The sequence below is a fragment of the Oncorhynchus mykiss genome, chromosome 17 (assembly GCF_057628025.1).
Source record: "Oncorhynchus mykiss isolate SJ-2025 chromosome 17, ASM5762802v1, whole genome shotgun sequence".
NCBI lineage: Eukaryota > Metazoa > Chordata > Actinopteri > Salmoniformes > Salmonidae > Oncorhynchus > Oncorhynchus mykiss.
In genome coordinates, this window is record NC_143038.1 from 31289209 (window position 1) to 31312595 (window position 23387).

The window sequence follows — 23387 nt, forward strand, 5'->3', positions numbered from 1 at the left end:
CTTCCTGAGCGGTATAACGACTGCATGGTCCCATGGTGTTTATACTTGTGCACTACTGTTTGTACAGATGAACGTGATACCGTCAGGCGTTTGGAAATTGCTCCCAAGAATAAACCAGACTTGTGGAGGTCTACAATTTCTTTGAGGTCTTGACTGATTTCTTTAGATTTTTCCATGATGTCAAGCAAAGGGGCACTGAGTTTGAAGGTCGGCCTTGAAATGTATCCACAGGTACACCTCCAATTGACTCAAATTATGCAAAATAGCCTATCAGAAGAATCTAAAGCCATGACATCATTTTCTGGAATTTCCAAGCTGTTTAAAGGCACAGTCAACTTAGTGTATGTAAACTTCTGACCCACTGGAATTGTGATACAGTGAATTATAAGTGAAATAATCTGTCTGTAAACAATTGTTGGAAAAATTACTTGTGTCATGCACAAAGTAGATGTCCTAACCGACTTGCCAAAACTATAGTTTGTTAATAAGAAATTTGTGGAGTGGTTGAAAAACTAGTTTTAATGACTCCAACCTAAGTGTATGTAAACGTCCTCTTTAAAGTGATCTCTGGGGTAAAAAAAATTCAGCAAAATAACTCAGCTCTCTTTGTATTCCAACCTGGTCCCAGAGCATGTCGTATTATTCTGTACGTAAATCCTTTTAGTAGGATATATTACATTTAGTATGGTAAGGTATGTATTAATTTGTGGATGTCCATAATCCATTTCATATGATATGTTAGGAATTACAGTTCGTTTTATATGTTACGAATTTTCTAAAGGTACAAAGTTGCAAATTTGCTAAAGGTATAATATGTTACGAATTCCAGCTAGGTGACTTTGTGGCTAACATTAGTTAGGTTAGGGGTTAGGGTTAAAGGGTTAGGGTTAGCTAAAATGGTTAGGGTTAGCTAAAAGGGGTAGGGTTAGAGGAAGAGTTAACTTACATGCTAAGTAGTTGCAAAGTAGCAAAAAAGTTGTTGAACAGTTGCTAATTTGCTAAAATTCTAAAGTTGTCATTGAGATTTGAACTTATGTAACCAGCGAACTTTGGGTTATACGCTCCTAAGTGGCGCAGCGGTCTAATGCACTTCATCTCAGTGCAAGAGGTGTCACTGCAGTGGTTTGAATCCAGGCTGAATCACATCTGGCCGTAATTGGGAGTCCCATAGGGCGGTGCACAATTGGCCCAGCGTAGTCCAGGTTTGGCACGGGTATGCCGTCATTGTAAATAATATTTTTTTCTTAACTGACTTGCCTAGTTAAATAAAAGGTTAAATAAATATGACTACCCGACCAACCACCCTACTTGAATTTTCGCCTTAAACCTCTTAAACGTAAAGTCCCCATATTTTGGGACCCTATTTGATTTGTTAAAATTCAATTCAGCCTGGTATGAGAATGGTAGCCCTTATCTGCAAAAGCAAGGTGTCTGCAGAAAGCTGTGTATCTTGGCAATTGATCGGTGCCTTCAAATCTTTGGTATGACTTACCATCATGTATGGCCATACAAATTTATAAGGGAAGGTCGAGCCGATGACCTCATTTCAAGATGGCTGCTACCTACAGTCCGGTTAGTGTAGTGAAACAAACTAAATAAACACGTAATACGTTGATAGACACCGAACCCCGGGACTTCACAGATCATGAGGATATCTTATTTGTCTGCATGTGACCTACCGTTATTGATCACCAGCCCCGACCGAGAGTCAGAATGTTTATTTTACACAACGTTTTCACCACATATCTTACAAGGTAAGCTTCGATTTCGTCAATGTTATCTGGTGATGTATGACTTAATGGCAACATGTCCACCGAGTGACTATATCTATGCGTATCAAAAATATGATCTTGCCTGCTTACGCACTGTACTTATCCATATCCTCTGTATGTCCCCCAACACCACCGCAATGCTTGCAAGAGGTTGTTTTTGTAAAAACAAATTATAGTTAACAATAACTTTTAGGCACACCCAGTGTGAAAAAAATAGTGAAATTACCACATTCGGACACTTTGGGGAGGTTGAAAGCACACTCGAACGTACCCTGGATACCCCATAACACCAAAACAATGTTTGAGTGAGGTTGATATAGTTGAAAGTATGTTTTTATACTGAACAAATAGCATTTATGGATTGCAAATATGTAATAGCACTGGAATTTTCACATTTACAGACATACGCCACTTTGGAGAGGTTTAGGGAAACTTGGACATTTCCCGTGACCACATCTGACACAAAATCTACATTTGCCATTACATTTAAGAGGTTTTAAGTAACCATCTGTCTTATGTAACCATACCACACGTAACATATCATACTAATTTGAGTGTCCCGGATTTAAGTTTACTATGTTACGTCTAGTCTATTAGACCAGTCCATGTATTCACTGACCTTGCCTTTGAATTACGACTTTTTTCCTGACTTTTGCCAGTTCACTTCATCTATTTTGTGGTCCGAGTTCTCTTTGAATACACATTGCTATGTCGAGAAAGGAACCAAGATATTTGTACTAAAATTTACTCAATGAACACTGTATATCTCCTTACATTTTGGAAGATAATAGATTACATTTATTTAAAATACATAATAATTATAATCAGAAGAGACTATTAGCATGTAAATATTATTGGTAACAGAATAAATAGCAGAAGAACACCGTCTGAAGTCAGTACAGCCGATCTGCCAACTTCTGTCTGTAATGTCCGAAACGTTTGGGCCACACACTAATATGACCCTCTGTGCAAAGGTGCGATTCTCATGGACATGTACATATTAGTATTTTTGCTCTAGGACGCCCACAGGCCTTACAAGAATCGTCTGGAGGTCCCCCTGTACCAGTTGGAAAAAATGAATGGAACTACTGTATATACAGTATGGAGACTGTTTAATGCCAAAAATACGGGGTTAAATACATGTCGGAAAAACAAACTTATGTTTTCTGATCTCTCAGATATAGGAAACCCTTGATATTTTTTGAGACTGTTATTCAATGCGGGGGGGGGGTTTCCATCAAAACTATGATTCATTCACCATCATTACTATGAGTGTATAATATACTTTGTTATTTACGAGCCAATTTTTTAAATAGTGTTTCCCAAACAAGCACAGAGTGAACCTGTAAGTGCCACAGCTAAAAGCATCGTTGGGGCCGTGTTTGGTTTTTCACATGATTCCGTTGGGGGAGCTGTCCAGCTCACTAGTGCTGAAATCGTTGGGGGAGCTGTCCAGCTCACTTGCGCTGAAATTGATGCAGCTTGCATCATATGAAAACACAACTAATAGCCCACATGAAACGTAGGATAGACCTATACATTTCACAGAATTGTTTTTATGAATTAAAATAAATAACCCCATAATCTACATTTGTCATGTAATGTTCAATGATTTCAAGATTTGAACCTAGGGCGTCTTCCTGCCTCCACTGTGCTTTTAGCACACTGCACTTCAATAGATCTGTCGTCTCCGATAGTTTCCTTTTATACAGTAACTAACCCTCTACCTCACACATTTTGGTTTTTAAGTATCTCCTCTCGTGGGAGTCTGTATTTTTTTAAGAATAGCCCCATCATTGTGAGTCTGCAATGAGCTCAGTTTGGTGCGAATATGCGCATTATATACACCAACCGACTGCACGGATGGATAATTTGAAATACACAGTATTCGGAAAGTATTCCGACCCCTTGACTTTTTCCACATTTTGTTACGTTACAGCCTTATTCACAAATGTATTAAATCATTTTTTTCCCTGATCAATCTACACATAACACCCCATAATGACAAAGCAAAAACAGGTTTTTAAAATTTGTGTGCCTATATTTTTTACATTTTGACTATTTTTGTTCTTTGGATTATATACGAGGATTCAGCACCCGATCTAAGTTTATATAAAGTGGAGTCAAGCACGTTGTTTATCTTTTCATTAAATATTACATTATATAGATCCTATAAATTACCCAAATTAAACATGTATGATCATGCCCATTCACACAAAACACATAAATTGTTTTAGAATTATATTTTCTGAGGTAAGGCAGAAAAGAAGCCTAACAACGCACTTTGGCTGCTCTATGAGTGGTCTGGATCACTTATAGATGAGCATAAGTTTTTAAGAGCCACTTTACTAACGAAGTCTCTGAGAAACACATTGGTTACGAAAGATCATAATCATAATATGGTTCTAACGATGATCCTAACGCTACGAAGGCTCTGGGAAACGAGGCCCTGGTCCATTTCCCAAATGATGGGAGTCCCATAGCATCGCAGTTTAGAATATGAACCTTTTACAACTGTATCTAAAGTAACCCGTTAAAAGTTGAGCCATTAAAGTACAGCTGGTCTATTAGACTTCATGTTTTTTTAGTTTTTTTAAGAGTGATAACAAGGTGTCACACAAGGGAAAATCAATGTTAGGTGACGCCAATGGACAAGAGTATGTCCAAGGTGACACAATAAATCAACTCACCAGTGCAGGAGCGTTGACGACAGACAGGTTGTAGCCATAGAGATAAGATGACCCAAAGGCACCAAAGAACGCTGCATTCACCAGACAGGCAGTGATGCGCTGTGGCTAAAAAAAACACATACCACATTAAAGCCATTTCAGAGGTCATGTCATTGTACAGTTGCATTTCATATACAATCCAATCGAGGTCAGAGTGAGACCCAGGCAAATTCTTACAAGGACAATCCATTGATGTATCTGGGCCTCCCTGTATGTCCTAGAGAGAGAATGTTACTGCTTCAAAAACAACCATCAGGTCAATTCAATGCCAACATGTGCAATGTGACAAGGGTTAAGGCATGTTGAGTAGACAGATCAGCTGTATGTGTATGAGAATAAAATATTGCAATATTGTAGTACTGTGACAGGATACAGTGTACCCTCCCATAGGGATTATTAAACCTTGCAGCTTTTACAAACATATCCAGTTATAGCTAAATATAGCACAGTTAGCCTAAAGCTCTTCATTATATTGTTATCTCAATTTAATCAGTGGATCATTAGGCTACATCACAACCTTTTGGCTTCTTAATCATTCTGGGTAACCCACTCCTTACAGCCATATTGGGGGTGGCAGGTAGCCTAGTGGTTAGAGTGTTAGGCCAGTAACTGAAAGGTTTTTCTGAACCAAGGCAGTTAACCCACTGTTCCCTGGTAGGGATAATACCATAATTATAATAATAATTTGTTCTTAACTAACATGCCTAGTTAAATAAAAAAAATAATGTTTGAAATCCCTATAGAGATGAAACAACTGCAAACTAATCCTAACAGTGGATGAGTCACTCTTTTGATTATTGCACAGGTACAATAGATTTGTGGTTATATATATATATCTTCGAATAATACAAATGAAAAGGTTCCTCACAGTCATCCGATCAGCAAGTGAAACCCCAGAGAAATGTTTGCAGCAAATCAAATCGTTGCTCCTCTGTTTTTGACTGAACTCAAATGAAATTCCTACACCTTAATCTCCAAGAACAATACTCATCTACTGTATGAGCAGAAATACGTCTGCATCTCATGAGGATGATGGATTTAGATCCGAGGTTAAAATGCATTGTATCATTCACCAAGGCAACCAGTCTCTACTATGGGTGACTCAATAAGACCAAGGCACAGTGTAGTACAAAGAGCCATTGTGAGGAAGGAGGAGAGTGGTAACAAGTGCACTTGGGCTAATATTTCAATTGGATCTGACAGAGAATTTCTAGATGTGTATGGAATTCAATTACATTCCAATAGGAGGTTCAGAATCTGTTAATGTTTTTCTCATTACAGTTAACTAATTTGTTGTCAAAATGTTGGTTGTGGTTGCAATATAATTAAGCAATGAGTAATTGCTTCACTGCAACATGGGAATAGAGGTTTCTAAGGTGACTGTTGCATCAAAAAAGAAATCCTGCTTGCTGAGGGGGGAGAAGTTTAAATGCGTTCATTACTGCACACTTAGCCAATTACATTCTCCATTGACTATGAGTTACATTTTGAAATTAAAACACAATTTGCAGCACTTCAAATTGTGTGGGTGCCCATCATTACAGAGCATTATTGACACTGTTATTTAATTAATTTGAACCTAGTATTATATTACGATTATAACATGATCTTGATTTTTTTTCTCACTCTAAAGGCAGTTGTAGGACCTACGCATTGGAAGAAACGATTGACATCCCGGTAATTAGTACAATAATAACCTGCGATAAAGAGGCGGGACATGTATAATTGAAGCATATGTAAAATGTTTTATTCTGTGTTATAGCTAGTAGATAAGGATGACACCAACACAGCTGTCTGGGTGGAGCTGAGTAATGTTAGCTATATTTTCTGTCTGCACGTAGCTATTGAAAAGGAAAACAACATCCTTCAGTTCGGTTTATCAACTGCATCCATGACTATTGGATAAAGCAATAACCCTCAGTGCATGACCAGTGAAACCACACTGAATACTCGTTCTACAAAAGGAAAAAAACAGAATACCGGTAGCTAAAGTGCTAGGTAGCTAAGCAGCATTGCTAGCAAATTGCTAAAAACAACACAGAGCGCTAACGCTAGCTAGCTAGCTATAGCAGCTCGTGCTCAAGATTACAGGGGACATTCTATTAAGCTTGTGTACAAAATAACATTCAAAAAACAGAATTCCAAACATAAATAAAGTTGACGATATTGTATCTATATTTAGTGGAAATAGAGTGATATTTACAAAATGTTTTCACAAAATAAACAGAGCAGATAAAGAAATATGCCTACCTTTCGCCAACATGTGCTGAAGGAAAGAGAACGTGAAATGGGCGATGTAAGAGGTTCAAGGTGGGAAATGGATCAAGCCATTCTACAGTTTTTGAACGATAATTTGTCTTATACCAGCTCTGCTAAATTCAGCTGACAGATAAATATTTGCATGGATTTTATAAATAATAGACCAACATAGTCATGGTAAAATAATATACCGAAACAAAATAACACCTAAAGTGACCTGATTGACCAGTCCACTAATCACCAGCTAAATCAAATGAGGTGTCAAAGTGAAGGCATACCTCTGGTGTGATTTTGTAGACTGCAGGGGACCACTAGGGAAGGGTGGAGGGGGTGTTTGTTATAATTCAAAATGACCCCCAAAACTAAAATGAACAAAATGGAATAGCTTTTCAGTGACCAGTCTGAAATGCTGTAAATTTGAAAAAAATAATATAACGACCCTGGGTTTATAAGCGCGGAAATCCCTTCGAGCATGCTATTGCGGCTGTTTTAAATGGCACATTGAACATGTATTTATTTCACAGTGGGTTACAGAAATAGAGTCCATTATGTAAATTACCATAAAAGACAGTGGTGTTGTATTAGTCTGACACAGCGTTACACTCATTCATTACTAAAGTGTTGGACAAATAAAAAGTCACTTAAAGAAGTGTAGAGAAAACCTTAGTTCACAAAGCAAAAGTTGCAAGCATTCTGAAGAAGGCCAGAATGGGTGAAACTTCAATGATATCCATTCTTTTTTAATGGGATTGAGTATCAGACAAGAAAATATACATATGTTAAAATGTAAATGAACAAATTGTTACCAGGTGATTAATCTCTATTAACCCGGAAGTTACATTTTTTGTAATTTGGTCAGCTGTGTGATTAACTTGCCCATGGAAGACTATCACGTGATAAATCTTTATCCTCCGATATTCTATTAATTATTAGGGTATATTAACTTTATTTCCACTGAATGGTGCTGCATTGACAATCACAACTGTCAAAGATGACACTCACAATTGGCAAAGATGGTTAGCAGCAGGGCGCGGACTCATGCTAAGTGCTTGAAATGCTCTAAGGCCTCTAAGAAACATGATTCCTCTGGTAGAATCAGCACTTCCAAATCAAATACAATTGTATTTGTCACATGCGCCGAATACAACAGGTGTAGACTTTACCGTGAAATGCTTACTTAAACGGCCTTTCCCAACAATAACGAGGCTATATACAGTGGCTTGCGAAAGTATTCACCCCCCTTGGCATTTTTCCTATTTTGTTGCCTTACAACCTGGAATTAAAATTGATTTTCGAAGGGTTTGTATCATTTGGGGGTTTTGTATCATTTGATTTACACAACATGCCTACCCAGTTATTTAATAACTTCTTCAGGATCGATGTCCCTTCCACTGGATGGTTGAGCTAATGTAGGCTAATGCGATTAGCATGAGGTTGTAAGTAACAAGAGTATTTCTCAGGACATCTGATATTGGCAGAAAGCTTAAATTCTTGTTAATCTAACTGCACTGTCCAAGTTTCAGTAGCTATTACAGTGAAATAATATCATGCTATTGTTTAAGGAGAGGGCACTATTTTGAACATGAAAAGTTATTAATAAACAAATGAGGCACATTTAGGTAGTCTTGATACTACATTTTGAACAGATGGCTTTTTTCTGACCACTCTCCCGTAAAGCCCAGCTCTGGGGAGTGTATGGCTTATGGACAGATACTCCAATCTCCGCTGTGGGGCTTTGCAGCTCCTTCAGGGTTATATTTGGTCTCTTTGTTGCCTCTCTGATTAATGCCCTCCTTGCTTGGTCCGTGAGTTTTGGTGGGCGGCCCTCTCTTGGCAGGTTTGTTATGGTGCCATAGTCTTTCCATTTTTTTATAATGGATTTAATTGTGCTCCGTGGGATGTTCAAAGTTTCTGATATTTTTTAATAACCCATCCCTGGTCTGTACTTCTCAACAACTTTGTCCCTGACCTGTTTGGAGAGCTCCTTGGTCTTCATTGTGCCGCTTGCTTGGTGGTGCCCCTTGCTTAGTGGTGTTGCAGACTCTGGGGTCTTTCAGAACAGGTGTATACATACTGAGATCATGTGACAGATCATGTGACTCTTAAATAAAGTCCACCTGTGTGCAATCTAACTAATTATGTGACTTCTGAAGGTAATTGGTTGCACCAGATCTTATTTAGGGGCTTCATAGCAAAGGGGGTGAATACATAAGCACGCACCACTTTTCCGTTTTTTAAATTAAAAAATTACTTCACCAATTTGGACTATTTTGTGTATGTCCATTACATGAAATTCAAATAAAAATCAATTCAATTACAGGTTGTAATGCAACTACTTTTGCAAGGCACTGTACATGGAGCACAGGTACCGAGTCAATGTAAAGGGGCACGAGGTATTTGAGGTAATATGCCTTCATAAAGTATTCACACCCCTTAACATTTTGATGTACTACAGTCTGATTTTAAAATTGATTAAATTTAGATTTTTTTGGTCACTGGCCTACACACAATAACAGTAACCCATAACGTCAAAATGGAATTCTGTTTTTGTACAAATGAAAAGCTGAAATGTCTTGAGTCAATAAGTAATCAACCCCTTTCTTATGGCAAACCTAAATACATTCAGGAGTAAAAATGTACTTAAATGAAATAATAAGTTGCATGGACTCACTCTGTGTGCAATAATAGGGAATATCTGTCATGTATTGTCATATTATGTCTTGTTCCTGTTCTTTCTCTTCACTCCGTCTCCCTCTGCTGGTCGTATTAGGTTACCTTCTCTTCCCCTCCTTCCCCCAGCTGCTCCTCATCTTCTCTAACTACCTCGTTCACCCTTTTCCCACCTGTTCCCTTTTTTCCCTCTGATTAGGTCTCTATTTCTCTCTCTGTTCCTGCTTCTGTCTTTGTCAGATTCTCGTTTGAGTTTCTCATGCCAGAACCAAACTATCGTCTTGTTTGCTTCAACCTTGTCCTGTCCTGTCGGAATCTGCCTGTTCATCTGAGGCTACGTGTGATCAGGTACCTCTGTCCTCTACAATCCAGCTAATCTCCTCTGCTGCTAGAACGGGAACTCTTCTGTGATTTCAGAAGGACTTTATGTTTCATTTGTCGCCCTCTCTGCGGGTTGTTTGTTTTGACATTAAAGGACTCTGTTTTTGTTAAACCGCTTTTGGGTCCTCACTCACGTGCATAACAGAAGAATCTGACCAAGAATGGACCCAGCGACTTCGGATCCTCTCCACTCAGCCGTCGAGATCCAGGGAGCGATGCTAGGCAGACACGAGCAGGAATTGTCTGCTGCTCGACATGCCGTTGAGACCCTGGCCGCCCAAGTCTCCAACCTCACAGAACAGATTCACCATCTCCGCCTCGATCTACCGGCCACTTCCAGGGCTTTCGAATCTCCGGAGCCCAGAATCAATAACCCGCCGTGTTACTCTGGGGAGCCCACTGAATGCCGCTCGTTCCTCACCCAGTGTGATATTGTGTTTTCTCTCCAGCCCAACACGTACTCCAGGAGCACAGCTCGTATCGCCTACGTCATATCTCTCCTTACTGGACGGGCTCGTGAGTGGGGCACGGCAATCTGGGAGGCGAGGGCTGAGTGTACTAACCAGTATCAGGACTTTAAGGAGGAGATGATACGGGTTTTTGATCGTTCTGTTTTTGGGGAGGAAGCTTCCAGGGTCCTGTCTTCCCTATGTCAAGGTAATCGATCCATAACAGTTTACTCTATTGAGTTTCGCACTCTTGCTGCCTCCAGTGACTGGAACGAGCCGGCTTTGCTCGCTCGTTTTCTGGAGGGTCTCCGCGCGGAGGTAAAGGATGAGATTCTCTCCCGGGAGGTTCCTTCCAGCGTGGATTCCTTGATTGAACTCGCTATTCGCATAGAGCGACGGGTTGATCTTCGACACCGAGCTCGTGGAAAGGAGCTTGCGTTCTCCATTGCCCCCCTCTCCGCATCACTACCATCTTCCTCCGCCGGCTCGGGTGCTGAGCCTATGCAGCTGGGGGGTATCCGCATCTCGACTAAGGAGAGGGAACGGAGAATCACCAACCGCCTCTGTCTCTATTGCGGTTCCGCTGGGCATTTTGTCACTTCATGTCCAGTAAAAGCCAGAGCTCATCAGTAAGCGGAGGGCTACTGGTGAGCGCTACTACTCTGGTCTCTCCTTCAAGATCCTGCACTACCTTGTCGGTCCATCTACGCTGGACCGGTTCGTCAGCTTCCTGCAGTGCCTTGATAGACTCTGGGGCGGAGGGCTGTTTTATGGACGAGACCTGGGCTCGGGAACATGACATTCCTCTCAGACAGTTAAGGGAGCCCATGGCCTTGTTCGCTTTGGATGGTAGTCCTCTCCCCAGGATTCAGCGTGAGACGCTACCTTTAACCCTCACTGTCTCTGGTAATCATAGCGAAACCCTTTCTTTTTTAATTTTTCGTTCACCTTTTACACCTGTTGTTTTGGGCCATCCCTGGCTAGTTTGTCATAATCCTTCTATTAATTGGTCTAGTAATTCTATCTTCTCCTGGAACGTCTCTTGTCATGTGAAATGTTTAATGTCTGCTATCCCTCCTGTTTCCTCTGTCTCTTCTTCACAGGAGGAGCCTGGCGATTTGACAGGGGTGCCGGAGGAATATCACGATCTGCGCACGGTGTTCAGTCGGTCCAGGGCCACCTCTCTTCCTCCACACCGGTCGTATGATTGTAGTATTGATCTCCTTCCGGGAACCACTCCCCCCCGGGGTAGACTATACTCTCTGTCGGCTCCCGAACGTAAGGCTCTCGAAGATTATTTGTCTGTAGCTCTTGACGCCGGTACCATAGTCCCCTCCTCCTCTCCCGCCGGAGCGGGGTTTTTTTTTTTTAAGAAGAAGGACGGGTCCCTGCGCCCCTGCATAGATTATCGAGGGCTGAATGACATAACAGTGAAGAATCGTTATCCGCTTCCTCTTATGTCTTCAGCCTTCGAGATCCTGCAGGGAGCCAGGTTTTTCACTAAGTTGGACCTTCGTAACGCTTACCATCTCGTGCGCATCAGGGAGGGGGACGAGTGGAAGACGGCGTTTAACACTCCGTTAGGGCACTTTGAATACCGGGTTCTTCCTTTCGGCCTCGCTAACGCTCCAGCTGTCTTTCAGGCATTAGTCAATGACGTCCTGAGAGACATGCTGAACATCTTTGTTTTCGTTTACCTTGACGATATCCTGATTTTTTTCACCGTCACTCCAGATTCATGTTCAGCACGTTCGATGTGTCCTCCAGCGCCTTTTAGAGAATTGTCTTTTTGTGAAGGCTGAGAAGTGCACTTTTCATGCCTCCTCCGTCACATTTCTCGGTTCTGTTATTTCCGCTGAAGGCATTAAGATGGATCCCGCTAAGGTCCAAGCTGTCATTGATTGGCCCGTCCCTAAGTCACGCGTCGAGCTGCAGCGCTTTCTCGGCTTCGCGAATTTCTATCGTCGTTTCATCCGTAATTTCGGTCAGGTGGCAGCTCCTCTCACAGCCCTTACTTCTGTCAAGACGTGCTTTAAGTGGTCCGTTTCCACCCAGGGAGCTTTTGATCTCCTCAAGAATCGTTTTACATCCGTACCTATCCTTGTTACACCTGACGTCTCTAGACAGTTCGTTGTCGAGGTTGACACGTCAGAGGTGGGCGTGGGAGCCATTCTTTCTCAGCGCTCCCTCTCTGACGACAAGGTCCACCCTTGCGCGTATTTTTCTCATCGCCTGTCGCCGTCGGAACGTAACTATGATGTGGGAAACCGCGAACTGCTCGCCATCCGCTTAGCCCTAGGCGAATGGCGACAGTGGTTGGAGGGGGCGACCGTTCCTTTTGTCGTTTGGACTGACCATAGGAACCTTGAGTACATCCGTTCTGCCAAACGACTTAATGCGCGTCAGGCTCGTTGGGCGCTGTTTTTCGCTCGTTTCGAGTTTGTGATTTCTTATCGTCCGGGCTCTAAGAACACCAAGCCTGATGCTTTATCTCGTCTCTTCAGTTCTTCAGTAGCCTCCACTGACCCCGAGGGGATTCTCCCTGAGGGGCGTGTTGTCGGGTTGACTGTCTGGGGAATTGAGAGGCAGGTAAAGCAAGCACTCACTCACACTCCGTCGCTGCGCGCTTGTCCTAGGAACCTTCTTTTCGTTCCCGTTCCTACTCGTCTGGCCGTTCTTCAGTGGGCTCACTCTGCCAAGTTAGCCGGCCACCCCGGCGTTCGGGGTACGCTTGCTTCCATTCGCCAGCGTTTTTGGTGGCCCACCCGGGAGCATGACACGCGTCGTTTCGTGGCTGCTTGTTCGGTCTGCGCGCAGACTAAGTCCGGTAACTCCCCTCCTGCCGGCCGTCTCAGACCGCTTCCCATTCCCTCTCGACCGTAGTCTCACATCGCCTTAGATTTTATCACCGGACTGCCTTCGTCAGCGGGGAAGACTGTTATTCTTACGGTTGTCAATAGGTTCTCTAAGGCGGCTCATTTTATTCCCCTTGCTAAGCTTCCTTCTGCTAAAGAAACGGCACAAATCATCATCGAGAATGTTTTCAGAATTCATGGCCTTCCGTCAGACGTCGTTTCGGACAGGGGTCCGCAATTCACGTCTCAATTTTGGAGGGAGTTTTGCCGTTTGATTGGGGCTTCCGTCAGTCTCTCTTCCGGCTTTCACCCCCAGTCTAACGGTCAAGCAGAACGGGCCAATCAGACTATTGGTCGCATCTTACGCAGTCTTTCTTTTTGTAACCCTGCGTCTTGGTCAGAACAGCTTCCCTGGGCAGAATACGCCCACAACTCGCTTCCTTCGTCTGCGACCGGGCAGAGTAGCCTCGGGTACCAGCCTCCGCTGTTCTCGTCTCAGTTCGCCGAGTCCAGCGTCCCCTCCGCTCAGGCTTTTGTCCAACGTTGCGAGTGCACCTGGAAGAGGGTCAGGTCTGCACTTTGCCGTTATAGGGCGCAGACTGTGAGAGCCGCTAATAAGCGTAGAACTAAGAGTCCTAGATATTGTCGCGGTCAGAGAGTTTGGCTCTCCACTCAGAACCTTCCCCTTAAGACAGCTTCTCGCAAGTTGACCCCGCGGTTCATTGGTCCGTTCCGTATTTCTCAGATCATTAATCCTGTCGCAGTGCGACTTCTTCTTCCGCGATATCTTTGTCGCGTCCACCCGGTCTTCCACGTCTCCTGTGTTAAGCCCGTTCTTCGCGCCCCCGCTCGTCTTCCCCCCCCCCCCCATCCTTGTCGAGGGCGCACCTATCTACAGGGTCCGTAAGATTTTGGACATGCGTCCTCGGGGCCGTGGTCATCAGTACCTAGTGGATTGGGAGGGGTACGGTCCTGAGGAAAGGAGTTGGGTTCCCTCTCGGGACGTGCTGGACCGTTCGCTGATCGATGATTTCCTCCGTTGCCGCCAGGTTTCCTCCTCGAGTGCGCCAGGAGGCGCTCGGTGAGTGGGGGGGTACTGTCATGTATTGTCATATTATGTCTTGTTCCTGTTCTTTCTCTTCACTCCGTCTCCCTCTGCTGGTCGTATTAGGTTACCTTCTCTTCCCCTCCTTCCCCCAGCTGCTCCTCATCTTCTCTAACTACCTCGTTCACCCTTTTCCCACCTGTTCCCTTTTTTCCCTCTGATTAGGTCTCTATTTCTCTCTCTGTTCCTGCTTCTGTCTTTGTCAGATTCTCGTTTGAGTTTCTCATGCCAGAACCAAACTATTGTCTTGTTTGCTTCAACCTTGTCCTGTCCTGTCGGAATCTGCCTGTTCATCTGAGGCTACATGTGATCAGGTACCTCTGTCCTCTACAACCCAGCTAATCTCCTCTGCTGCTAGAAGGGGAACTCTTCTGTGATTTCAGAAGGACTTTATGTTTCATTTGTCGCCCTCTCTGCGGGTTGTTTGTTTTGACATTAAAGGACTCTGTTTTTGTTAAACCGCTTTTGGGTCCTCACTCACGTGCATAACAATATCCCTTTGAGCATGGTGAAGCTTTTAATTACAATTTGGATGGTGTATCAATATGCCCAGTCACTAAAAAGATACTGGCGTCCTTCCTAACTCAGTTGCCAGAGAGGAAGGAAACCGCTGTCATGTACTGTCATGTTGTGTCTTGTCTCTGTCCTTTCCCTTCACCCTGTCTCCCTCTGCTGGTCGTTGTTAGGTTACCTTTTCTCCCCCGCTTTCCCCCAGCTGTTCCTTGTCTCCTCTTGACTACCTCGTCACCCCTTCTCCCACCTGTTCCCCTTTTCCCTCTGATTAGTCCCCTATATCTCTCTCTGTTTTTGTTCCTGTCCTTGTCGGATTCTTGTTTGTTGTGTTTCATGCCTGAACCAGACTGTCGTCATGTTTGCTGTAACCTTGTCTTGTCCTGTCGGAATCTGCCGGTCCGTCTGAGCCTACCTATGTTTGGTAATTAAAGAAGCTCTGTTTAAGTTAATTCGCTTTTGGGTCCTCATTCACGCACCGTAACAGAAGAATCCGACCAAGAATGGACCCAGCGACTTCGGATCCTCTCCACTCAGCCGTCGGGATCCAGGGAGCGATGCTAGGCAGACACGAGCAGGAAGTGTCTGCTGCTCGACATGCCGTTGAGACCCTGGCCACCCAAGTCTCCAACCTCACAGAACAGGTTCACCATCTCCGCCTCGATCCACCGGCCACTTCCAGGGCTTTCGAATCTCCGGAGCCCAGAATCAATAACCCGCCGTGTTACTCTGGGGAGCCCACTGAATGCCGCTCGTTCCTCACCCAGTGTGATATTGTGTTTTCTCTCCAGCCCAACACTTACTCCAGGAGCACTGCTCGTGTCGCCTACGTCATATCTCTCCTTATTGGACGGGCTCGTGAGTGGGGCACGGCAATCTGGGAGGCAAGGGCTGAGTGTACTAACCAGTATCAGGACTTTAAGGAGGAGATGATACGGGTTTTTGATCGATCTGTTTTTGGGGAGGAGGCTTCCAGGGCCCTGTCTTCCCTATGTCAAGGCAATCGATCCATAACAGACTACTCTATTGAGTTTCGCACTCTTGCTGTCTCCAGTGGCTGGAACGAGCCGGCCTTGCTCGCTCGTCTTCTGGAGGGTCTCCGCGCAGAGGTAAAGGATGAGATTCTCTCCCGGGAGGTTCCTTCCAGCGTGGATTCCTTGATTGAACTCGATATTCGCATTGAGCGACGGGTTGATCTTCGTCACCGAGCTCGTGGAAAGGAGCTCGCGCTCTCCGTCGCCCCCCTCTCCGCATCACTACCATCTTCCTCTGCCGGCTCGGGTGCTGAGCCCATGCAGCTGGGAGGTATCCGCATCTCGACTAAGGAGAGGGAACGGAGAATAACCAACCGCCTCTGTCTCTATTGCGGTTCCGCTGGTCATTTTGTCACTTCATGTCCAGTAAAAGGCCAGAGCTCGTCAGTAAGCGGAGGGCTACTGGTGAGCGCTACTACTCCTGTCTCTCCTTCAAGATCCTGCACTACCTTGTCGGTCCATCTACGCTGGACCGGTTCGTCAGCTTCCTGCAGTGCCTTAATAGACTCTGGGGCGGAGGGCTGTTTTATGGATGAGACCTGGGCTCGGGAACATGACATTCCTCTCAGACAGTTAAAGGAGCCCACGGCCTTGTTCGCCCTGGATGGTAGTCCTCTCCCCAGGATTCAGCGTGAGACGCTACCTTTAACCCTCACTGTTTCTGGTAATCATAGTGAAACCATTTCTTTTTTAATTTTTCGTTCACCTTTTACACCTGTTGTTTTGGGCCATCCCTGGCTAGTTTGTCATAATCCTTCCATTAATTGGTCTAGTAATTCTATCCTCTCCTGGAACGTCTCTTGTCATGTGAAATGTTTAATGTCTGCTATCCCTCCTGTTTCCTCTGTCTCTTCTTCACAGGAGGAGCCTGGTGATTTGACAGGGGTGCCGGAGGAATATCACGATCTGCGCACGGTGTTCAGTCGGTCCAGGGCCACCTCTCTTCCTCCACACCGGTCGTATGATTGTAGTATTGATCTCCTTCCGGGAACCACCCCCCCCCCCGGGGTAGACTATACTCTCTGTCGGCTCCCGAACGTAAGGCTCTCGAAGATTATTTGTCTGTAGCTCTTGACGCCGGTACCATAGTCCCCTCCTCCTCTCCCGCCGGAGCGGGGTTTTTTTTTGTCAAGAAGAAGGACGGGTCTCTGCGCCCCTGCATAGATTAACGAGGGCTGAATGACATAACAGTGAAGAATCGTTATCCGCTTCCTCTTATGTCTTCAGCCTTCGAGATCCTGCAGGGAGCCAGGTTTTTCACTAAGTTGGACCTTCGTAACGCTTACCATCTCGTGCGCATCAGGGAGGGGGACGAGTGGAAGACGGCGTTTAACACTCCGTTAGGGCACTTTGAATACCGGGTTCTTCCTTTCGGCCTCGCTAACGCTCCAGCTGTCTTTCAGGCATTAGTCAATGATGTCCTGAGAGACATGCTGAACATCTTTGTTTTCGTTTACCTTGACGATATCCTGATTTTTTCACCGTCACTCCAGATTCATGTTCAGCACGTTCGACGTGTCCTCCAGCGCCTTTTAGAGAATTGTCTTTTTGTGAAGGCTGAGAAGTGCACTTTTCATGCCTCCTCCGTCACATTTCTCGGTTCTGTTATTTCCGCTGAAGGCATTAAGATGGATCCCGCTAAGGTCCAAGCTGTCATTGATTGGCCCGTCCCTAAGTCACGCGTCGAGCTGCAGCGCTTTCTCGGCTTCGCGAACTTCTATCGTCGTTTCATCCGTAATTTCGGTCAGGTGGCAGCTCCTCTCACAGCCCTTACTTCTGTCAAGACGTGCTTTAAGTGGTCCGTTTCCGCCCAGGGAGCTTTTGATCTCCTCAAGAATCGTTTTATATCCGCTCCTATCCTTGTTACACCTGACGTCTCTAGACAGTTCGTTGTCGAGGTTGACGCGTCAGAGGTGGGCGTGGGAGCCATTCTTTCTCAGCGCTCCCTCTCTGACGACAAGGTCCACCCATGCGCGTATTTTTCTCATCGCCTGTCGCCGTCAGAACGTAACTATGATGTGGGTAACCGCGAACTGCTCGCCATCCGGTTAGCCCTAGGCGAATGGCGACAGTGGTTGGAGGGGGCGACCGTTCCTTTTGTCGTTTGGACTGACCATAGGAACCTTGAGTACATCCGTTCTGCCAAACGACTTAATGCGCGTCAGGCGCGTTGGGCGCTGTTTTTCGCTCGTTTCGAGTTCGTGATTTCTTATCGTCCGGGCTCTAAGAACACCAAGCCTGATGCTTTGTCTCGTCTCTTCAGTTCTTCAGTAGCCTCCACTGACCCCGAGGGGATTCTCCCTGAGGGGCGTGTTGTCGGGTTGACTGTCTGGGGAATTGAGAGGCAGGTAAAACAAGCGCTCACTCACACTCCGTCGCCGCGCGCTTGTCCTAGGAACCTTCTTTTCGTTCCCGTTCCTACTCGTCTGGCCGTTCTTCAGTGGGCTCACTCTGCCAAGTTAGCCGGCCACCCTGGCGTTCGGGGTACGCTTGCTTCCATTCGCCAGCGTTTTTGGTGGCCCACCCGGGAGCATGACACGCGTCGTTTCGTGGCTGCTTGTTCGGTCTGCGCGCAGACTAAGTCCGGTAACTCTCCTCCTGCCGGCCGTCTCAGGCCGCTTCCTATTCCCTCTCGACCGTGGTCTCACATCGCCTTAGATTTTGTCACCGGACTGCCTTCGTCAGCGGGGAAGACTGTTATTCTTACGGTTGTCGATAGGTTCTCTAAGGCGGCTCATTTCATTCCCCTTGCTAAGCTTCCTTCTGCTAAAGAGACGGCACAAATCATCATCGAGAATGTTTTCAGAATTCATGGCCTCCCGTCAGACGTCGTTTCGGACAGAGGTCCGCAATTCACGTCTCAATTTTGGAGGGAGTTTACCTTGACGATATCCTGATTTTTTCACCGTCACTCCAGATTCATGTTCAGCACGTTCGACGTGTCCTCCAGCGCCTTTTAGAGAATTGTCTTTTTGTGAAGGCTGAGAAGTGCACTTTTCATGCCTCCTCCGTCACATTTCTCGGTTCTGTTATTTCCGCTGAAGGCATTAAGATGGATCCCGCTAAGGTCCAAGCTGTCATTGATTGGCCCGTCCCTAAGTCACGCGTCGAGCTGCAGCGCTTTCTCGGCTTCGCGAACTTCTATCGTCGTTTCATCCGTAATTTCGGTCAGGTGGCAGCTCCTCTCACAGCCCTTACTTCTGTCAAGACGTGCTTTAAGTGGTCCGTTTCCGCCCAGGGAGCTTTTGATCTCCTCAAGAATTGTTTTATATCCGCTCCTATCCTTGTTACACCTGACGTCTCTAGACAGTTCGTTGTCGAGGTTGACGCGTCAGAGGTGGGCGTGGGAGCCATTCTTTCTCAGCGCTCCCTCTCTGACGACAAGGTCCACCCATGCGCGTATTTTTCTCATCGCCTGTCGCCGTCGGAACGTAACTATGATGTGGGTAACCGCGAACTGCTCGCCATCCGGTTAGCCCTAGGCGAATGGCGACAGTGGTTGGAGGGGGCGACCGTTCCTTTTGTCGTTTGGACTGACCATAGGAACCTTGAGTACATCCGTTCTGCCAAACGACTTAATGCGCGTCAGGCGCGTTGGGCGCTGTTTTTCGCTCGTTTCGAGTTCGTGATTTCTTATCGTCCGGGCTCTAAGAACACCAAGCCTGATGCTTTGTCTCGTCTCTTCAGTTCTTCAGTAGCCTCCACTGACCCCGAGGGGATTCTCCCTGAGGGGCGTGTTGTCGGGTTGACTGTCTGGGGAATTGAGAGGCAGGTAAAACAAGCGCTCACTCACACTCCGTCGCCGCGCGCTTGTCCTAGGAACCTTCTTTTCGTTCCCGTTCCTACTCGTCTGGCCGTTCTTCAGTGGGCTCACTCTGCCAAGTTAGCCGGCCACCCTGGCGTTCGGGGTACGCTTGCTTCCATTCGCCAGCGTTTTTGGTGGCCCACCCGGGAGCATGACACGCGTCGTTTCGTGGCTGCTTGTTCGGTCTGCGCGCAGACTAAGTCCGGTAACTCTCCTCCTGCCGGCCGTCTCAGGCCGCTTCCTATTCCCTCTCGACCGTGGTCTCACATCGCCTTAGATTTTGTCACCGGACTGCCTTCGTCAGCGGGGAAGACTGTTATTCTTACGGTTGTCGATAGGTTCTCTAAGGCGGCTCATTTCATTCCCCTTGCTAAGCTTCCTTCTGCTAAAGAGACGGCACAAATCATCATCGAGAATGTTTTCAGAATTCATGGCCTCCCGTCAGACGTCGTTTCGGACAGAGGTCCGCAATTCACGTCTCAATTTTGGAGGGAGTTTACCTTGACGATATCCTGATTTTTTCACCGTCACTCCAGATTCATGTTCAGCACGTTCGACGTGTCCTCCAGCGCCTTTTAGAGAATTGTCTTTTTGTGAAGGCTGAGAAGTGCACTTTTCATGCCTCCTCCGTCACATTTCTCGGTTCTGTTATTTCCGCTGAAGGCATTAAGATGGATCCCGCTAAGGTCCAAGCTGTCATTGATTGGCCCGTCCCTAAGTCACGCGTCGAGCTGCAGCGCTTTCTCGGCTTCGCGAACTTCTATCGTCGTTTCATCCGTAATTTCGGTCAGGTGGCAGCTCCTCTCACAGCCCTTACTTCTGTCAAGACGTGCTTTAAGTGGTCCGTTTCCGCCCAGGGAGCTTTTGATCTCCTCAAGAATTGTTTTATATCCGCTCCTATCCTTGTTACACCTGACGTCTCTAGACAGTTCGTTGTCGAGGTTGACGCGTCAGAGGTGGGCGTGGGAGCCATTCTTTCTCAGCGCTCCCTCTCTGACGACAAGGTCCACCCATGCGCGTATTTTTCTCATCGCCTGTCGCCGTCGGAACGTAACTATGATGTGGGTAACCGCGAACTGCTCGCCATCCGGTTAGCCCTAGGCGAATGGCGACAGTGGTTGGAGGGGGCGACCGTTCCTTTTGTCGTTTGGACTGACCATAGGAACCTTGAGTACATCCGTTCTGCCAAACGACTTAATGCGCGTCAGGCGCGTTGGGCGCTGTTTTTCGCTCGTTTCGAGTTCGTGATTTCTTATCGTCCGGGCTCTAAGAACACCAAGCCTGATGCTTTGTCTCGTCTCTTCAGTTCTTCAGTAGCCTCCACTGACCCCGAGGGGATTCTCCCTGAGGGGCGTGTTGTCGGGTTGACTGTCTGGGGAATTGAGAGGCAGGTAAAACAAGCGCTCACTCACACTCCGTCGCCGCGCGCTTGTCCTAGGAACCTTCTTTTCGTTCCCGTTCCTACTCGTCTGGCCGTTCTTCAGTGGGCTCACTCTGCCAAGTTAGCCGGCCACCCTGGCGTTCGGGGTACGCTTGCTTCCATTCGCCAGCGTTTTTGGTGGCCCACCCGGGAGCATGACACGCGTCGTTTCGTGGCTGCTTGTTCGGTCTGCGCGCAGACTAAGTCCGGTAACTCTCCTCCTGCCGGCCGTCTCAGGCCGCTTCCTATTCCCTCTCGACCGTGGTCTCACATCGCCTTAGATTTTGTCACCGGACTGCCTTCGTCAGCGGGGAAGACTGTTATTCTTACGGTTGTCGATAGGTTCTCTAAGGCGGCTCATTTCATTCCCCTTGCTAAGCTTCCTTCTGCTAAAGAGACGGCACAAATCATCATCGAGAATGTTTTCAGAATTCATGGCCTTCCGTCAGACGTCGTTTCGGACAGAGGTCCGCAATTCACGTCTCAATTTTGGAGGGAGTTTTGCCGTTTGATTGGGGCTTCCGTCAGTCTCTCTTCCGGCTTTCACCCCCAGTCTAACGGTCAAGCAGAACGGGCCAATCAGACTATTGGTCGCATCTTACGCAGTCTTTCTTTTCGCAACCCTGCGTCTTGGTCAGAACAGCTCCCCTGGGCAGAATACGCCCACAACTCGCTTCCTTCGTCTGCGACCGGGCTATCTCCTTTTCAGAGTAGCCTCGGGTACCAGCCTCCGCTGTTCTCATCTCAGTTCGCCGAGTCCAGCGTCCCCTCCGCTCAGGCTTTTGTCCAACGTTGCGAGCGCACCTGGAAGAGGGTCAGGTCTGCACTTTGCCGTTATAGGACGCAGACTGTGAGGGCTGCTAATAAGCGTAGAACTAAGAGTCCTAGATATTGTCGCGGTCAGAGAGTTTGGCTCTCCACTCAGAACCTTCCCCTTAAGACGGCTTCTCGCAAGTTGACCCCGCGGTTCATTGGTCCGTTCCGTATTTCTCGGGTCATTAATCCTGTCGCAGTTCGACTTCTTCTTCCGCGATACCTTCGTCGCGTCCACCCGGTCTTCCATGTCTCCTGCATCAAGCCCGTCCTTCGCGCCCCCGCTCCTCTTCCCCCCCCCCCCCCATCCTTGTCGAGGGCGCACCCATCTACAGGGTCCGTAGAATTTTGGACATGCGCCCTCGGGGCCGTGGTCACCAGTACCTCGTAGATTGGGAGGGGTACGGTCCTGAGGAGAGGAGTTGGGTTCCCTCTCGGGACGTGCTGGACCGTGCGCTGATCGAGGATTTCCTCCGTTGCCGCCAGGTTTCCTCCTCGAGTGCGCCAGGAGGCGCTCGGTGAGTGGGGGGGTACTGTCATGTACTGTCATGTTGTGTCTTGTCTCTGTCCTTTCCCTTCACCCTGTCTCCCTCTGCTGGTCGTTGTTAGGTTACCTTTTCTCCCCCGCTTTCCCCCAGCTGTTCCTTGTCTCCTCTTGACTACCTCGTCACCCCTTCTCCCACCTGTTCCCCTTTTCCCTCTGATTAGTCCCCTATATCTCTCTCTGTTTTTGTTCCTGTCCTTGTCGGATTCTTGTTTGTTGTGTTTCATGCCTGAACCAGACTGTCGTCATGTTTGCTGTAACCTTGTCTTGTCCTGTCGGAATCTGCCGGTCCGTCTGAGCCTACCTATGTTTGGTAATTAAAGAAGCTCTGTTTAAGTTAATTCGCTTTTGGGTCCTCATTCACGCACCGTAACAACCGCTCAGGGATTTCACCATGAGGCCAATTGGGACTTTAAAACAGTTTAATGGCTGTGATAAGAGAAAACTGAAGATGAATTACTCCAGAATACTAACCTAATTGACAGAGTGAAAAGAAGGTTAGCCTGTACAGAATAAAAATATTACAAAACACGCATCCTGTTTGCAACAAGGCACTAAAAAAATATGTCAAAGCAATGAACTTTTTGTCCTGAATACAAAGTGTTGTATTGGATTTGCCCCAAACATATTACTAAGTACCGCTCTCCATATTTTCAAGCATAGTGGTGGCTGAATCATGTTATGGGTATGCTTGTAATATGCAAGGACTGGGGAGTTTTTCAGGATAGAAAATAAATGTAATGGAGTTAAGCACAGGCAAAATCCTAGAGGAAAACCTGGTTCAGTCTGCTTTCCACCAGACACTGGGAAATTAATTCACCTTTCAGCAGGACAATAACCTAAAACACAAGGCCAAATCTACACTGGAGTTGCTTACCATGAAGACAGTGAATGTTTCTGAGTGGGCGAGTTACAATTTGGACTTAAATCTACTTGAAAAACTATGGCAAGACCAAAAGATGGTTGTCTAACAATGATCAGCTTGAATAATTTTGAGAAGAATGTTGCAAAATTCACGTGTTGAAAGCTCTTACAGACTTA

At 46.4% G+C, this 23387-nt stretch overlaps 1 protein-coding gene across 1 annotated transcript in view; it reads right to left on the reverse strand.

Moving 5' to 3' along the window:
- Nucleotides 1-23387, reverse strand: part of slc2a9l2 (solute carrier family 2 member 9, like 2) — a 237020-nt gene that overhangs the window by 201732 nt on the left and 11901 nt on the right. The window contains exon 3 of the mRNA XM_021568636.3: nt 4463-4567. Within this exon, the coding sequence (XP_021424311.2) occupies nt 4463-4567 (105 nt within the window). The remainder of the gene's footprint in view (nt 1-4462; nt 4568-23387) is intronic.